Here is an 18,490-nt window from a genome sequence, read left to right as displayed (position 1 = left end):
GGGTGGGCGCGCAGCGGTTGCGACTGCGGGAGCAAGGAGCGAGAGGCATGAATGGGCATGCGCGACGAGGAGATGGCTACAGCGGCAAATGCTAAGTGCGGCGGACGAACCGGTCTCACGAGGCCGTGAAGCGTGCAATAGGCGACCAAGTGGGTAGATATTTTTTGAGAGAGAGATGTGGGAGACGTACTTTTGCCGTCTAGCGAGTGTGAGTCCCCCCTAGGTAGGGCTATAGACTAAAAGATATTTGTCAATGATAGATCGGTAGATTTCTTTTTTTTAAGAGTTCTCTTGCTTGTACTATAAGTTAACATCTTCATTACTCGATGGATTCTCTCACTCCAAGAGGAGGCAGGCTTGGTGGGCCGCGCAGGCGAAGGCGCGCCTGCCCCTGAGCCCCCCAGATAATTTTGGTGCATGGCCACGGCCCGAGGGCCCTAGGCTTGGGATACCCCCTTTTACAATGATTTTGCAAGGAAAAGTTGAAGCTCTACACCAGATGATAAGACTGTGGAACAAGGTCATTGGAACTAGAGGAAAACTTCAAGTAGGCACAACGAATTGATGAGCAAAAAAGGAAAGCATAATCTACAAATGGCCATTGGTGGGATGATCTGCGTGTGCCAGCAAAACATACTATAAGAGGACCTTTTCCTTCTTCACAAGGATTGGAGGATCGATATCGATGCCCATGTTAGCGGCAGTGCCAGCGATGATCCTCATAGCAGAGTCGATGCTCTTGCAGTTCAAGTCCGGTAACTTCTCTTGAGCTATTGCACGCACTTGATCCGCTGTTACTTTTCCCACCTTCGCTCGCTGTGGCTCTTTCGAACCTTTTTCGACACCTATAAGAACCAAGATTCAGACAATAATAATGTAAGGAACCATTGTGGCTCTTTCGAACCATTTTCTGTCCTAAGAATGAGGATTCGTTATCACGAGAACATATAAGGGACCAAATGGAAAAGAGAACATATGCTCTAACATAGAAAGCTGGCTGTCTGACACCAGCATATGCATTTGCAGGTACTGATGCTGCGACATTCATTCTCTGCAGCCCATAGTTCATGGCCATACCTTAATTAACATGCAAACATATATATTATGTATTTATGTGTAGTGACTTGTGAGTGAATGTACTTAGAACGGAATAAAACTCCTCTTTCTAGAAGAATCTTATTTATCTAGGCTGAACATCCAAAACAATGAATTGTTGCATGAGTTCATGGGAATTGGAAATGGAAAGCTAGGGTTCAAAGACAGCAAATAAAAAATACCAAGTTACTGTTACCAACACCCAACACTGAATCATTGAACAACTGTCGACTGCTCAAACTAAATTGAATTGCAGTTGCATTCGCCGTTATACAAACATGTGAAAAAAAAAACAATGTGGAATGTCTGAACTTTTATTTTTGAGAGATCAGGAGCTGACTGAACTTAATAATATCTAAAAGAGTTACACACCGGATCGCTAATTGCCTAATCCAATGTGGTACACTTGCACAAACCATAAATACCATTCCTTTTCCTTCATGTCGTATTGCTTTTATAGTCTTATAGGGCATGATTGGTTAGCTTCCAAAATATGCCAAACCAAAGATTTGGCTAAGCCATGATTTTGGCTATTATTTGATTGGCTACCAAAACGTGCCAACTTCTCACATTTAGCTTGTCAAATCTATGGCAAATTTTTTACCTAACTTTGGCTTGCCAAATCATTGGCATGACAAAACTTGGCTACAAAATTTGGGCAATTTGATGAATGCACCAGAAAACTCTGAAGAATAGATTCAAGCTAAAGTACAGGGTGTGCACCTGCAGCCTTGAGTAGCAGGACTGAAGCCGGAGGGGTCTTTAAGACGAAGGTAAAGCTCTTATCCTGCAAAATGCGAAGCAAATGAACCAGTATTACGAGAACCATAACTCCACATTAGCAATCGATTCTCAGACAAGCGCCCAAAGTAGGACGGACAGCGTTAGTCTCACTCACATCAAACACGGTGATCTCGACGGGGATGATGTAGCCAGGCTTGTCGGCCGTCTTGGCATTGTACTCCTTGCAGAACGCCATGATGTTGACACCCTTGGCACCAAGCGCCGGGCCGACGGGCGGCGCCGGCGTCGCCTTGCCGGCTTCGAGGGCCAGCTTTATAAGGCCTACCACTGCAGGACAACAAAGGGGTTAGGCGCAAGAATGTCATCCCTCATGCGGCAGGAATGCTGACGACGCCGGCCTAGAGAGGGTGCACGGACCTTTCTTGGCCTTGCCTCCCGGCTTGGGCGGCGCCATGGCCCTGACAGCGAGCGTCCGCCGCGAGGAGGGGCCGGCGGCGGGCGCGGGCGCCAGCGGCCGGAGGAAGGACGCGGGGGCGCCGAGGAACGGGGAGGAGAGCTTCCTGGTGGGGGCATGGGAAGGGCGGCCTTGGAGGGATAAGGAAGTGGTGGCCATGGCTGTGTTCATCGCGGCGCGGGGGAGGAGGGGAGCCGGGAGCGGAAGATAAGCAGCGCCGCGAAGGAGCAGTGCAGCGGTGAGGTGTTCTCTCTACTCCCTGCCTCCTGTCCTATCTAATCCGCAGGGGGATTTTTTACTTTTTGTCAGTTTGCCATCTTTATACGTAGGCCTGGTTTAGCTGACAAAATTTTTGTTGAAATGGTATCGTAATATTTTCGTTGTTATTTAGCAATTAATGTTCAATCATAGGCTAATTAGGCTTAAAAGATTCGTCTCGTGAATTTCGTCTAAATTATGTAATTAGTTTTATTTTTTTATGTATATTTAATGCTTTATGTATGCGTCCAAATATTCGATGTGACGGAAAATCTTGAAAAATTTTGTAAAATGAAGTGGAACTAAACGGTACCGTAGACACATTTGCTATGGTAAACAGTAACTCTCTCACGTTTTTGTCAACATAGAGGCACGTATAAAGACAAAAACGTAGGAACGTTACTGTTTATGATAACAAATATGTAGAGACGCGTATAAATATGGCAAACAAAGAAGTGCCATCGGTAAGGATGATAAAAAGTTAAAATCCCATCCGTAGGTGTGGCCAGGCAGGACACTCCCCTCGTGGATACGCCTTCTTGTTTGGAACATGTACTTCGGCACTAATAAGATTTCTGCCCTCCATCGACCGCCACCACTCTCCCTTCTCCCGCCGACACCATGCGCAAAAAAAAAAAAAAAATCATCCGCCGCCACCACACTCGGCTTCTTCACCCGATGAAAACTATACCCAAAATTTTCACTTGCCGCCATCTTTTTCTCTCCCGCCGATGCCGCACGCTTGCTATTTCTCCCAATTCCAAATCGCCGCCCTTCACTCCGCCCCACTCGACGCGGCGACGCAGCAGGCGCCGACTCCCAGGACACCGACTCCGGCCGACGGCGACTACCAGGCGTCGCTCCCGCGGGCCCTGGCTCCTCACTCCGCCCTCCTCACGCCGACTCATGCAGCAGGCGCCGTCGTCAGGAGCTGCGAGCTCCCTCGCTCCCCCGCAAGAAGCCGCGATCCCCCTCCCCCCACTCCACGCGCCACTTGGAAAGGTGGGAGCACCATGGCTCCTGGTCGGAAGGTGGGAGCAAGCAGGCAGCAACCAACAGGTAAACTCATGAAATCTGGAATTTTTTAGTTACTGTTAGCAGTTTGGTCATCGCGTAGAAAGGCCGTGAAGGGGTTTTACCTGTGCCGAGATGTCTTCACGTCAGATCGTGGTGTTTATTTAGATCTGCATACAGGCATGCCATAGATTGCTCTACTTCTGTTCCTAGAATTACTGTGTTTTGTGGCAGTGTATGGAAGTAATGAGTATCAGCTGATTCGTCTATTTTTGCAATGATTAAAAATAATCATAGTTTGTTCTATTTCTAGCTAATTTCTTGTTTGTGCATCTTGGCCTGTATCATATTTTCAGATATCACTTATGTGGCTTAGTATTCTGAATCTAACAGATAGATCTTATGTTAATATTGTCCTAATTTAGGATTAGATAAATTTTGGGATCACTTTTTTAATCTTTCATTCAATAGCGTAAGCATACATTTATATATGGGAAAATTACGTTCTTCTCTTTGTCCAGTACTTTAATTGTGATTTTGCTCTTATTTTTTTAATTTTGTATTTTTACTCTTGTTATTTTGAACTGAAATTTAGAATTACACAAAAAAGATTTTTCATCGGAAAGAGGTCTACGAAGACTTTTGGGAAAACGTCAACGTTTGCTGGCTTATTTGGCAAAGAAAAATAGAGTACGTTATAAGAAATTAATCAGTCAGTTGGATATTCGGGAGAAGTAATTTAATCGTTCGAATTTTTTTCTTATCCCGAGCACACGCAAGGGAACCGTAGACAGGTAAGTGAAATCCAATCCACGAAATAAATTGATCCATGGACGGCACCGTTGTGGTAAAGGTCGTAATGCCAGAGGAATCATTACCGCAAGGCATAGAGGGGGAGGTCATAAGCGCCTATACCGTAAAATCGATTTTCGACGGAATCAAAAAGACATATCTGGTAGAATCGTAACCATAGAATACGACCCCCGTCTACTCCTACTTTGAGTGTCCGTCTAATGCCCAGTGAATAAATAAATTAAAAAAATTCAAACCTGAAAAGAAAAGACCAAGTACCTACGCTGCGCTTTGTGCCTTGCAGGCTGTTCCTCGACTCCTCCAAAACACATCGGAGAGGGAGCGGGCGGCGGCGGCTCTCGGCGGCGGGTCTCCGGCGGCAGCGCCCTGACGCGCGGTTGGGCTGCAGGATGTGCGGGCGCGGCGGCCGCACGGCCGGGGTGCAAGGCGGCAGGCCGCGGCGGCCGTGTGCAGTGCGAGCGCGCGGCCTCCTCGCCGGCCGGCGATGCGGGCACGAGGGCCACCGTGGGTGCCAGCGCCGCCGCAGACGCGAGCTCGGTCGCGGGCACGAGTTCCAGCGGGCGCGCGTGGTTCGTCGAGGTCACGGCGTACTGCTCCGGCGGCCGACGAAGGAGGAAGAAGCGGATCCGGGAGTCTCCGCGACGACGAGGTGCACGAACCGACGAGTGCGCCCTGATCCTGCTGCTCTGCGGCCCTTCCTCCTTGAACCACTGCAGGATCTTGGCCGCCCGCCTCTGCGCCAGCGGGCTGCCGAGCAGCGAGACCTCCAGGAGCGCCTGCACGACGCCGAGCTGGCGCATCCTGCTCCGCAGCGCGCGGCTGCCGTGCGCGAGCACCATGGCCAGGTACGTCGCGTGCTCCTGGCACCGCGCGCTCTCGTGCCGCGTCATGGCCTCCAGGACCGCCCGCGCCGCCGCCTCGCCCTCCTCCTCCTCCATCGCCTTCCTCGCCGCCAGCTCCCCGAGGAAGCACGGCACCGCCTCGGACGTCTTCCGGTCCAGCGACAGGGACAGGGACAGGGACAGCAGCGCGCGCACGGCGCCGCTGGAGACCACGTCGCGCGCGTGCTCGAGCTTCTTCGACAGGTTGCGGAGGGCCGCCAGGCACGGCAGCTTCGTGTCGGACGGGACGTCGGCGGCGCTGAGGGTGGCCACGAGGAACGGCAGGAGCTCGGTGGTGGAGAGGGGGGAGTCGGTGTTGGCCAGTGACGAGATGGAAAGGACCAGCAGCGCCAGCTCCTGGCTTCTCGACAAGTCCTTCTCGTCCGTGAGCTGCGGCAGCTTCTTGAGCAGACCGGCCTTGACGATGTGCACCTTATTTCTGAAAACCAAGAGCAGAAGCTCATCAGCACTTCAGCAGATAACCAAAATGGCAACAGATTTCAGATGGACAGAAAACATACTGCAATGTGGAGTTCAGAGAACAATTTTGCCCTTTTCTCAATTACCTAAAGTTGCAGTGCTAATAGAGCACTACTTTTTTTCAATCGCCTAAAATTGCATACTTTGCATACTTTTAGTAGTGTCCTTGAAGCAGCAGGTCTGCAGGTTTGTAGCAGCTAGCAGCAGGTCCACAGGTTTCTAGTAGTTTCAATGTGCCATTCAAGCAATGTCCTGGAGTGAAACAAACAACTCTTTTTAGCTTCATAGTCTGAAATCTGAATTCACTACTTTTAAGTGGCAACAATAAAATTATCCGTACTGGTTCTAGCTTGTTTTGTCATCAAATGTAGTATGTTTTTCTATTCAGTCAGCTATTGCTTGATTTTTTCCACATTTGTATACTAATTCTAATGCAAACTATTTTTCTTATCTTGTTAGGACCAAATGGATACCATGATGGCTCAGCCTACACCAGAAGGGTAACAACCAAAGACTCCTGCTGAAGTTGTTGCTCATGTTTTGCCATCAAGTAAATTTCTTCGAAATGTTGGCCTTCCTCGTTTGTTGGCGTGGGCTGGTGAAAAGGTAAGTGCTGGTTTTCAAACCACTGTTGCCGTCAGATGGTAAGCGGAGGGTGGAGATTGAGGGAAAGTTAGGTTGTAACTTTGCTCTGTAAAGTTACTGAATCTGGCTCCTCTCACTCGGCATCTCTGCCCTTCTCTCACTCTCCCTCTGATTTCCATGGGATGGGGTCCGTAGTCGCGACAGTGAGTGGCTACCACGGCGACGAGCGACACAGGCTCGTGAACCTGGTCCATCCTCCACCTGGTACGCCACTACACATCGCCTGCTGGCTGGGCATCGATTTTTATTTGGTTGATTTCTACATTCTACTGTAAAAGAGTCTAGCTGAACCATGATCCTGCAGTACGTCTCAATCATTTCTACTAGACGTCACAGATACTATTTTAATCTGTAAAATTGTTGGCTACTTTCTCAGAAAGCCTTCATTTCGGCGTAGTACACAGTGGTGCAGAAGCAGGGCCAGTTCCAGGGCTGCCGGCTTGTTCCCGTACACAAGGCAAGAAAAATGCCATCATGGATTCATGGATGATTTCTGCGGTACTCCTCCAGACAAAGCCAGCTATAAAGTTAAGCTTGATGATTCTGATTTTGAGTCTGCCCTACTAAAAGAAGTAAGAATCATAACCTTCATTTCATTTTGTTCCTGCATGGAGACCTTTGATGTTGTATTGTCTAATCCACAGTTCATTTCATCATGTTCTGTATATCTCCATTCTACTGCTTTAATGCTATGTCTAGCATATGTGTAATATTCCCGGCGACAGTATTATCTCCAATCATGGTTCAGCTAGACTGTCAGTCTGTCACAGTAGCAATGATTCTGCAGGTATACCAAGGCTTCAGTAGTTCAGTTATTGTGTATTAGAACATGTCCTTCGATCTATGCATAAACATGGTTGCCAGCTGATAGATCCGATAAGTCTCATTATAGCTGATATTTGGTATTTTATCAGCCGTTAAATTCAAATTTATGGATGAAATTTCACTGAAAATGTGCAAAAAAAAGTTTGACATAAAATGTGGAACCCTAGCTTTCGCAAAAAATCGTGTCAAGCCGTATTACATCGCGTGGCCGGAGCGGGAGGAGAGGAGGGCAGACCCAGCGGAGCCATCGCGCCCCCGACCCCTTTCTGTCCGGCTTCCGACGGTGCACCGGCGGCCGCCATGGACCGGTACCGCCATCTTCTGGTGATGCGGCACTTGGACGCGCCATCCAAGGCGGCGGCGATGAACATGATTCCTGCCGAGAAGCAGCCGGACGCGGAGGTCGACGTAGCGGAGGAGTACGTCACGATGGCGGAGTTCGCCCGCGGAGAGAAGGCGGTTATCACCACCGAGAAGCTGGTGGGCTACGACTCGCGCTTCGCTGCTCCTCATCTCCAGGTCGAGGATAGGTCACTTGCGCCACGCGTGTAGGTACGGCGCCGATTGATTCGTTTGATTTCATTTATTTCCGTTTTTCATTTATTTTCGTATGTTTTGCATGCTGGCCGCGCCGCCTAGGGTTTCTTGTATGGATTTGGAGTATTTCGATTTATTTCTGTATGTATTGCATGCTGGCCGCGCCGCCTAGGGTTTCTTGTATGGATTTGGAGGGTTCGAAATGGATTTGGGTGATATGTTAACCGTAATTATTCCACGTCTACAGGTGGCCATGTTTCTAGCACTACAAGCGCTGAATGACCTGTTCATGGTGGGCTGGTGCCCCAGGAACTTGACCGCGGCCAACATCACCCTAAGCAGGGCATCCATGACGTCGAAGCTTGTGGGTCTGAAACTTGTGAAGGTCAGTCCGGAAGGAGTCCAAGCCTGTATGACCAGGCTCGCTACGGTCTTCCGCGAGGACTTGCTGACTTGCTGCTCAGCCTTCCCCTGCAACTCAAAGTGAAGCACATGCTCGCAGTGATGACGAACGACGCTGCCGACCTTCTCCCGCTGGTGCTCTACCACCCATCGATCGCACCTATGGAGAATAGGTGCGAGTACTTCGGGCGCATGTATGGTTATCTTCGGTATGTTCTTCATCCGAACCATAAGGTAGCGTACGAGTTTGTTCTGGGCAATGTCATCTTCCCCGAGGACTGGGACGCACAGCTGAAGAGCAACATGTATCTGCACCGCTTCTACAGTTCCGCACCAGCATCGGCCAATTACTTTCCTTAGGGCAAGGGAACGCCCTGCTGCCGGGAGTCAGGCCCACGCCCAGCTGACCGATGCCCAGAAGTCCGCCGCCAAAAAGGAGGCAGCGAAGGAAGTCTTGCGGTACCACCGTGATCTCCCAGCGCACGGCCTGCGGGAGGTGGCCCACGCTCACAGCCCAGACGATATGATATTCAACCGCACTGGCATGGCCAGGATGTTATACTCCGTACTCGATGGCGTTATGGTGTCCTTGGCCGAGTGCCTGGCCCGTGTTGGGCATTTTGGGTGCTTAGACCTCGAATCAGTCTTCCCCGGCACAGTTGTGAGCAAGAAGCCCTAGATCATGAAAGGGCATCACAGTTGGTTCAGAAGCGGTGCAGATACATGTTGCTCTTCAGCTGTGCGTCCCAGTCCTCGGGGAAGATGACGTTGCCCAGAACGAACTTGTACGCTACCTTATGGTTCGGATGGAGAACATACCGAAGATAACCATACATGCGCCCGAAGTACTCGCACCTATTCTCCATAGGTGCGAGCGACGGGTGGTAGAGCACCAGCGGGAGGAGGTCGGCGGCGTCGTTCGTCATCACTGTGAGCAGGTGCTTCACTTCGAGGTGCAGGGGAAGGCTGAGCAGCAAGTCCTCGCGGAAGACCGTAGCGAGCCTGGCCATACAGTCTTGGACTTCTTCCGGGCTGACCTTCACAAGTTCCATACCCACAAGCTTCGGCGTCATGGATGCCCTGCTTAGGGTGATGTTGGCCGTGGTCAGGTTCCTGGGGCACCAGCCCGCCATGAACAGGTCATTCAGCGCTTGTAGTGCTAGAAACATGGCCACCTGTAGTCGTGGAATAATTACGGTTAACATATCACCCAGATCCATTTCGAACCTTCCAAATCCATACAAGAAACCCTAGGCGGCGCGGCCAGCATGCAATACATACGGAAATAAATCGAAATACTCCAAATCCATACAAGAAACCCTAGGCGGCGCGGCCAGCATGCAAAACATACGGAAATAAATGAAATCAAACGAATCAACCGGCGCCGTACCTACACGCGTGGCGCAAGTGACCTATCCTCGACCTGGAGATGAGGAGCAGCGAAGCGCGAGTCGTAGCCCACCGGCTTCTCGGTGGTGATAACCGCCTTCTCTTCGCGGGCGAACTCCGCCATCGTGACGTACTCCTCCGCTACATCGACCTCTGCGTCCGGCTGCTTCTCGGCAGGAATCATGTTCATCGCCGCCGCCCTGGATGGCGCGTCCAAGTGCCACAGCATCAGAAGATGGCGGTACCGGTCCATGGCGGCCGTCGGGGCACCGTCTGAGGCCGGACAGAAAGGGGCCGGGGGCCCGATGTCTCCGCTGGGTCTGCCCTCCTCTCCTCCCGCTCCGGCCACACGATGTAATACGGCTTGACACGATTTTTTGCGAAAGCTAGGGTTACACATTTTATGTCAGACTTTTTTTTTTTGCACATTTTCTGTGAAATTTCATCCAAAAATTTGAATTTAACGGCTGATAAAATATCAGATATAATGAGACTTATCGGATCTATCAGCTGGCAACCATGTATTGAAAGAGGAGATAACAGATATTGAAAGAGAGAGGGCTCAAACGATAATGACAATAAGTATTGCGTAGCCTTGGTATCCCCACATTGGCTTCAATTGTCAACAGTTCAACTACAAAGAGCAAGGGCAGGGCTCGAGAAGAATCTGATCCTCTGTATGAACCTGAAGATATGGAGGAAACTGGAGATGAGGTATCTGCAATCAAATTACTTAGAATTCATAAATTAATAGCCATACAAACTTACTGTGGTTTCTATCATTGGGACTTCATATAAAAACTGAACCTGCTGGAGTTCTGTAAGTTAATGATCTGCTGCCTTAGCCTAGCATATTCCTGCTTGTAGTGCTGCAAGTTTGCAAAAGTTCATTTAATATTTTTCTACAGCTGGTAATATTTCTATTCCAAAAATGTTAGTGAAAGTTCCTTTGACATTCATGATAAACAAGTCCAGCTGGAAAATGTGAACTAAAATTGTTCCATGTGTGCCAAAACTGTTACTCATCTATGCCAAGACTAATTTGCCAAAACTGAAATTGGGAAGTTGGGGGTAGCAACTGAGTTTAATTATTTGAAGGATCAGAGTACAATTTATTTACTGTAATTGAAGTGGCCACAGGTTTATAGCAGCAGCAGGTCTGCAACCTACAAAACTTTGCATACTTTTAGTAGTGTCCTTGAAGCAGCAGGTCCACAGGTTTCTAGTAGTTTCAATGTGCCATTCAAGCAATGTCCTGGAGTGAAACAAACAACTCTTTTTAGCTTCATAGTCTGAAATCTGAATTCACTACTTTTAAGTGGCAACAATAAAATTATCCGTACTGGTTCTAGCTTGTTTTGTCATCAAATGTAGTATGTTTTTCTATTCAGTCAGTTATTGCTTGATTTTTTTCCACATTTGTATACTAATTCTAATGCAAACTATTTTTCTTATCGTGTTAGGACCAAATGGATACCATGATGGCTCAGCCTACACCAGAAGGGTAACAACCAAAGACTCCTGCTGAAGTTGTTGCTCATGTTTTGCCATCAAGTAAATTTCTTCGAAATGTTGGCCTTCCTCGTTTGTTGGCGTGGGCTGGTGAAAAGGTAAGTGCTGGTTTTCAAACCACTGTTGCCGTCAGATGGTAAGCGGAGGGTGGAGATTGAGGGAAAGTTAGGTTGTAACTTTGCTCTGTAAAGTTACTGAATCTGGCTCCTCTCACTCGGTATCTCTGCCCTTCTCTCACTCTCCCTCTGATTTCCACGGGATGGGGTCCGTAGTCGCGACGGTGAGTGGCTACCACGGCGACGAGCGACACAGGCTCGTGAACCTGGTCCATCCTCCACCTGGTACGCCACTACACATCGCCTGCTGGCTGGGCATCGATTTTTATTTGGTTGATTTCTACATTCTACTGTAAAAGAGTCTAGCTGAACCATGATCCTGCAGTACGTCTCAATCATTTCTACTAGACGTCACAGCTACTATTTTAATCTGTAAAATTGTTGGCTACTTTCTCAGAAAGCCTTCATTTCGGCGTAGTACACAGTGGTGCAGAAGCAGGGCCAGTTCCAGGGCTCCCGGCTTGTTCCCGTACACAAGGCAAGAAAGATGCCATCATGGATTCATGGATGATTTCTGCGGTACTCCTCCAGACAAAGCCAGCTATAAAGTTAAGCTTGATGATTCTGATTTTGAGTCTGCCCTACTAAAGGAAGTAAGAATCATAACCTTCATTTCATTTTGTTCCTGCATGGAGACCTTTGATGGCGGGCCTGGTGCAAGCGGTAGAGTCTTACCGCCTGTGACCGGAAGGTCCCGGGTTCGAGTCGCGGTCTCCTCGCATTGCACAGGCGAGGGTAAGGCTTGCCACTGACACCCTTCCCCATACCCCGCATAGAGCGGGAGCTCTCTGCACTGGGTACGCCCTTTATGGAGACCTTTGATGTTGTATTGTCTAATCCAAAGTTCATTTCATCATGTTCTGTATATCTCCATTCTACTGCTTTAATGCTATGTCTAGCATATGTGTAATATTCCCGGCGACAGTATTATCTCCAATCATGGTTCAGCCTAGACTGTCAGTCTGTCACAGTAGCAATGATTCTGCAGGTATACCAGGGCTTCAGTAGTTCAGTTATTGTGTATTAGAACATGTCCTTCGATCTATGCATAAACATGGTTGCCAGCTGATAGATCCGATAAGTCTCATTATAGCTGATATTTGGTATTTTATCAGCTGTTAAATTCAAATTTATGGATGAAATTTCACTGAAAATGTGCAAAAAAAAGTCTGACATAAAATATTTTAAATATATGTCTGATATATTGGTATGTATAGTTTATAGGACCTCACCAATAACACCGAAACTTGGTGGCATATTGCTGAGATGCTGATAGAATTAACGCTGCTCATATCAAGCCTAAAATAAAGATATGTATCTCTCCTGCGTGTGTGGTAAAAATATCTAGGCTTCAGGCTTGAATTGTCAAATTTTTACGTTTATATGTACCCCTCCTACATACCTAAGGTCTAAGCGTAAAATTAGTTTCCCAGAAATTTTTGGAAGTGCAATGGACCTGTGTTTTTTGTCATTTGAAAATTATGGCATGTTTAATACTTTTTTACCCTTTCATAGTGTCATGTAGCAGTTGATAATCAAATGTGTGTTTCAGCATGAACTTTTCCAAAAATAACGATGTGCACTCCACTAACTGTTTTCTGATGTAGCTTGGTTGACCTGTTGACTTCAGAATTCTGTTGGTGATGGGGATCCTAAGAAAAATCATTCATTAGACATTAAGAAAAGAATAAAGCATATGATGTCAATACATCAATGGACAGAGATGCTTAAACCTTCAGGACAACGTGTCAAGTGTCAAGGTAATATCTATATGCAAGTTCATATTTATCAATCCCGTTCTTTTGTTGAACTATAGCCTAGAAAGTTTAGGTGTCCTCTGCTTACTCTCTTGAAAGGCTTAACTTGTATGAACCTTAGTACTCTGGTATCCTGTGAGGTAGTTTGCAAGCGGAAGAAATTGATGCAAGTTTCCTTTCATCCAAGACATGCTGCAAGTGTAAGAAATTGCTGAGGGCAATTTTTCTGCTGGTATCGAGCTGCTTGTTTCTTACTGTGCCTGTCAACTAATAACCTTTTGTCTGATCTCTAAATATTTTTAGTGAAAAACTCTGGAATCTAAATATGAAAATTGCTGTCCTTAGTCTTAACATATAATTTGTTGTGTTGAAGTACTGTTACTACTGAGATCAGCATGCTGAATGTTTCAGCATACGGAGACGAGTATTCTTGATTTGTTTCTTGCTTTGACCTAAACCATCTTATGTTTCAAGATGATGCTAACCTCATAACTGACAATAACCTGGAGGCGTATAGATTCTCTTTCTCCTGATCCAGGCTTATACCAAGTATAACCATTTTTTGTGCAGAAACTTTATCGTGTATGAAGCAACAAATTTCAAGGATCTTCGATTAAACTTTCGTAAGTTAAATACACAGATGGCTAGACACGGTATGCCTATTGCAAATAAATTTTGAATGGTATTTATATCTGGTAATTGTATGAACATAAGCAGCAAGCAATATCAATAACTATTGGGTTCTTCAGGTGTAAGTCCCTCTGTTTGTAATTATATGACATTTAGGACAAGCTAATGTATGTCATCTATGTGCCCACGTCTCCTAAAAATGCAGGTGCCTGCCTGTGAGGCACCAGAATGAGTGAGCTCTTGCTTCGTTTCCTACCAACCATCCCTTTACTACCACCAAGTATAGTTTGCATCTGAAAGAACCCGACCCCTCCCTCACCCACTCATGTTGGTATTGCATTAGTACTAAAAAGGTAAAAATGCGTTGATCATTGATTTAATCATGGCTACAACTAATATAGGAGATATGTCTTGGTCCAATTACATTGATTCAATCCCCTTTTTTTCCAACAGGAATTCTTGTGCCACTTTAAAGCCTGGACTCGGCAGCCACAAACATGAGTGATAACCTGAACTTCGAGCAGATGAAGGGTGTTGTACTTGAGCATTTCCCTGTAACTTATTTGTGTAGTATTTTAACCTTTGGTGTGAAACAATGGTATTCTAGCATATAATTAATTCTTTTGATTTGTTGGAGGTTCTATATTTAAGTAGTCTTTCAAATTTGCTTCATGCTCGGTTTAACATTTTCTGTTTGTTCTATGAATGATCACTGAGATGTATGGGTGAATTTGAGCATCGATGATATACTGGCAACTTAGAATTTTGAAACTCTCGTAGCAACACACGGGCAAATGCTATAGATGAATAATACTCAACGGATTGATATAGATGTACACAAGGAGATAACATAAGAGTCCTATCTTAGTTACATGCATCTCAACTAACTGCGATGCCCTTTCATGATCTAGGGCATTCTACATCTGAACCAACTGCGATGCCTTTTCATGATCTGGGCTTCTTGCTCGCAACTCTGCCGGGAACAGTGATTCGAGGTCTAAACACCCAAAATGCCCAACACGGGCCAGGCACTCGGCCAAGGACACCATAACGCCATCGAGTACGGAGTATAACATCCTGGCCATGCTAGTGCGGTTGAATATCATACCGTCTGGGCTGTGAGCGTGGGCCGCCTCCCGCAGGCCGTGCGCTGGGAGATCGCGGTGGTACCGCAAGACTTCCTTCGCTGCCTCCTTTTCGGCGGCGGACTTCTGGGCATCGGTCAGCTGGGCGTGGGCCTGACTCCCGGCAGCAGGCGTTCCCTTGCCCTGAGGAAAGTACTTGGCCGAAGCTGGTGCGGAACTGTAGAAGCGGTGCAGATACATGTCGTTGTTCAGCTGTGCGTCCCACTCCTCGAGGAAGATGACGTTGTCCAGAAAGAACTCGTACGCTACCTTATGGTTCGGATGGAGAACATACCGAAGATAACCATACATACGCCCGAAGTACTCGCACCTATTCTGCATAGGTGCGAGCGACGGGTGGTAGAGCACCAGCGGGAGAAGGTCGGCGGCATCGTTCGTCATCACTGCGAGCAGGTGCTTCACTTCGAGGTGCAGAGGAAGGCTGAGCAGCAAGTCCTCGCGGAAGACCGTAGCGAGCCTGGTCATACAGTATTAGACTCCTTTCGGGCTGACCTTCACAAGTTCCACACCCACAAGCTTCGGTGTCATGGATGCCCTGCTTAGGGTGATGTTGGCCGCGTTCAGGTTCCTGGGGCACCAGCCCGCCATGAACAGGTCATTCAGTGCTTGTAGTGCTAGAAACATGGCCACCTGTAGACGTGGAATAATTACGGTTAACATATCACCCAGATCCATTTCAAACCATCCAAATCCATACAAGAAACCTAGGCGGCGCGGCCAGCATGCAATACATACAGAAATAAATTGAAATACTCCAAATCCATACAAGTAACCATAGGCAGCGCGGCCAGCATGCAAAACATACGGAAATAAATGAAAAACGGAAATAAATGAAATCAAACGAATCAACCGGCGCCGTACCTGCACGCGTGGCGCAAGTGACCTATCCTCGACTTGGAGATGAGGAGCAGCGGCACGCGAGTAGCCCACTGGCTTCTAGGTGGTGATAACCGCCTTCTTTCCGTGGGCGAACTCCGCCATCGTGACGTACTCCTCCGCTACGTCGACCTCCGCGTCCGGCTGCTTCTTGGCGGGAATCATGTTCATCGCCGCCGCCCTGGATGGCGCGTCCAAGTGCCGTAGCACCAGAACATGGCGGTACCGGTCCATGGCGGCACCGGTCCATGGCGGCCACCGGCAGCGGTGGATTCAATGGTGGTGGGGTGGGGGGGGGGGGGGCTACCGATACCGGAGCCCTAGAGAGCCCCTGGAGCCTCCATGAATTTTTAGGTAAAGTTCTATCGTGTAGGTGGGGCTGAGACTTAAGATCGAGCAGCAGTCGGAGGTATGTTGTTGTCGCACTTTTGTTCAGCCCCCCTAAAATTTTTCCTGAATCCGCCACTTGCCGCCGGTGCACCGTCGGAGGCCGGACAGCCTGGGGCGCGATGGCTCTTGTGGGTTTGCCCTCCTCTCCTCCCGCTCTGGCCACACGATGTAATACGGCTTGACACAATTTTTTGCGAAAGCTAGGGTTACGGCGGCCGCTCGATCGGGCTAATATATATATATATATATATATATATATATATATATATATATATATATATATATATATATATATATATATATATATATATATATATATATATATATCTTACGGTTGTGCAGCGGTAAGGCGGTTACACCGATCGACAAAATCCAAAAACTAGCCGTTGCGCTTAGTAATCGACCAGAAAGTATAATAATGCATGTAATCTAATGTATACACGCACGTAACATTTTGCTCTACACATGCACTTGTATCCAAGGCGGAGTTTGTACATTTCTTTTATTATCCTACGGGACTCTTCTTACGTGATTTTTTCCTATTTACTAGTAGATATGCACAGTTCATATGCACGTGCTTATGTCTATAAAAATATCAAGATGGATGAGTAAAAAAAAAATTAATAATTGAATTCCTACATATACGGCACGCACGTGTTCATAAAAAGGTTCATTCTTATTGGAGGAATTACATTGAAAATTTCAAGAAATAATAATACACGTTCAAGAGGATTAATATAATAGATAATAAGAATCCAAATAGAAATAAGAATATGTATTTGCTGCAGTAGTTTGCTGCTCAATTTATATACCGAATGAAAATAAACGGTGTATTTACAACAAGAGTTGGTTGGTAAGCACCAACACCATGTTTGAATTCATATCAAAATTCAACCCACAGCTAAAAGACTGAGCAGAGCCTGGTCATACAGTCTTGGACTCCTTCTGGGCTGACCTTCACAAGTTCCAGACCCACAACTTCGGCGTCATGGATGCCCTGCTTAGGGTGATGTTGGCCGCGGTCAGGTTCCTGGGGCACCAGCCCGCCTTGAACAGGTCATTCAGCGCTTGTAGTGCTAGAAACATGGCCACCTGTAGTCGTCCAATAATTACGGTTAACATATCACCCAGATCCATTTCGAACCCTCCAAATCCATACAAGAAACCCTAGGCGGCGCGGCCAGCATGCAATACATATAGAAATAAATCAAAATACACCAAATCCATAAAAGAAACCCTAGGCGGCGCGGCCAACATTCAAAACATACGGAAATAAATGAAAAACGGAAATAAATGAAATCAAACGAATCAACCGATGCCGTAGCTGCACGTGTGGCGCAAGTGACATATCCTCGACCTGGAGATGAGGAGCAGCGGCGCGCGAGTAGCCCACCAGCTTCTCGGTGGTGATAACCGCTTCTCTCCATGGGTGAACTCCGCCATCGTGACGTACTCCTCCGCTACGTCGACCTCCGCGTCAGGTTGCTTCTCGACAGGAATCATGTTCATCGCCGCCTCCCTAGATGGGCGCGTCCAAGTGCCGCAACACTAGAAGATGGCGATACCGGTCCATGGCGGCCGTCGGCAGCGGCGGATTCAACAGGGGGGGGGTTGAGCCCCCTACCGATACCGGAGCCCTGGAGCCCCCATAATTTTTAAACAAAGTTCTATCGTGTATGTGGAGCTGAGACTAAAGATCGAGCAGCAGTCGGACGTATGTTGCTGTCGCACTTTAGTTCAGCCCCCCCTAAAATTATTCGTGGATCCGCCACTGGCTGCCGGTGCACCGTGGGAGGCCGGACAGAAAGGGTCCGGGGGCGCGATGGCTCCGCTGGGTCTGCCCTCCTCTCCTCCTGCTCCGGCCACGCGATGTAATATGGCTTGACATGATTTTTAGCGAAAGTTAGGGTTACGGCAGCCGCTCGATTGGGCTAATATATATATATATATATATATATATATATATATATATATATATATATATATATATATATATATATATATATATATATATATATATATATATATAGGGAGAGGCTATTCAGTAGCCGGCTACAAAATAAGTTATTCTGTAGCCACCTCCATTTACTATAATTTTATATACTAATTTACCATAATGTCAATACATATTTACGATAGTTGGGTTACTATAACACATGAGGATATTTACCATAACGTTATATTAAACCACTTAGTAAGGAGTTACTATAATCTCGTAAATTAACATAGTAATTATCATAACTTAAAGTGGCTACAGAATAAGTTATTCTGTAGCCAGCTACAGGATAGTAGTTATATATATATATATATATATATATATATATATATATATATATATATATATATATATATATATATATATATATATCTTACGGTTGTGCAGCGGTAAGGCTGTTCCACCGATCGACAAATCCAAAAACAAGCTGTTGCGCTTAGTAATCGACTAGAAAGTATAATAATGCATGTAATCTAATGTATACACGCACGTGACATTTTGCTCTACACATGCACTTGTATCCAAGGCGGA

General features: G+C 46.9%; 2 protein-coding genes and 1 long non-coding RNA gene across 4 annotated transcripts; 1 reads left to right on the top strand and 2 right to left on the bottom strand.

Annotated features, from left to right (window-relative positions):
- Nucleotides 1-467: 467 nt before the first annotated feature.
- On the bottom strand, nucleotides 468-2,561 carry LOC136450250 (uncharacterized). The gene is made up of 4 exons (XM_066450631.1): nucleotides 2,257-2,561; nucleotides 1,994-2,166; nucleotides 1,819-1,882; nucleotides 468-845 (listed from the first exon to the last, which is right to left on the bottom strand). Exons 1-4 carry the CDS (start codon nucleotides 2,462-2,464, stop codon nucleotides 637-639), a joined length of 654 nt encoding a protein of 217 aa, XP_066306728.1. The 5' UTR covers nucleotides 2,465-2,561; the 3' UTR covers nucleotides 468-636.
- A 995-nt stretch (nucleotides 2,562-3,556) lies between these two features.
- Nucleotides 3,557-14,181, top strand: LOC136450272 (uncharacterized). Of its 2 annotated transcripts, XR_010758291.1 has the most exons (5): nucleotides 3,557-3,610; nucleotides 6,199-6,588; nucleotides 6,761-6,956; nucleotides 11,563-13,905; nucleotides 14,006-14,181. It is a non-coding gene; the product is annotated as an uncharacterized lncRNA (long non-coding RNA). The 2 variants fall into 2 exon arrangements; XR_010758297.1 differs by lacking the exons at nucleotides 3,557-3,610; nucleotides 6,199-6,588; nucleotides 6,761-6,956 and adding exons at nucleotides 9,992-10,251; nucleotides 11,001-11,390.
- Nucleotides 4,609-6,025, bottom strand: LOC136510939 (U-box domain-containing protein 7-like). Its single transcript, XM_066505218.1, has 3 exons — nucleotides 6,008-6,025; nucleotides 5,879-5,958; nucleotides 4,609-5,728 (listed from the first exon to the last, which is right to left on the bottom strand). Exons 1-3 carry the CDS (start codon nucleotides 6,023-6,025, stop codon nucleotides 4,609-4,611), a joined length of 1,218 nt encoding a protein of 405 aa, XP_066361315.1.
- Nucleotides 14,182-18,490: the final 4,309 nt, after the last annotated feature.

Source organism: Miscanthus floridulus, chromosome 1 (assembly GCF_019320115.1).
Source record: "Miscanthus floridulus cultivar M001 chromosome 1, ASM1932011v1, whole genome shotgun sequence".
NCBI lineage: Eukaryota > Viridiplantae > Streptophyta > Magnoliopsida > Poales > Poaceae > Miscanthus > Miscanthus floridulus.
Note: the sequence above shows the minus strand (reverse complement) of the source record. Positions and strands in the feature narration are given on the sequence as shown.

What these genes read in the sequence shown, in the direction of transcription:
- LOC136450250 (XM_066450631.1), bottom strand. Translation starts at nt 2,464, where the DNA reads ATGAACACAGCCATGGCCACCACTTCCTTATCCCTCCAAGGCCGCCCT. An exon ending in GGGAGGCAAGGCCAAGAAAG is followed by an intron (nt 2,167 to 2,256) that starts GTCCGTGCACCC and finishes GTTGTCCTGCAG; the next exon opens with TGGTAGGCCTTATAAAGCTG. An exon ending in CCTGCTACTCAAGGCTGCAG is followed by an intron (nt 846 to 1,818) that starts GTGCACACCCTG and finishes TGGTTCTTATAG; the next exon opens with GTGTCGAAAAAGGTTCGAAA.
- LOC136510939 (XM_066505218.1), bottom strand. An exon ending in ACTAAAAGTATGCAAAGTAT is followed by an intron (nt 5,729 to 5,878) that starts GCAATTTTAGGC and finishes TATCTGCTGAAG; the next exon opens with TGCTGATGAGCTTCTGCTCT.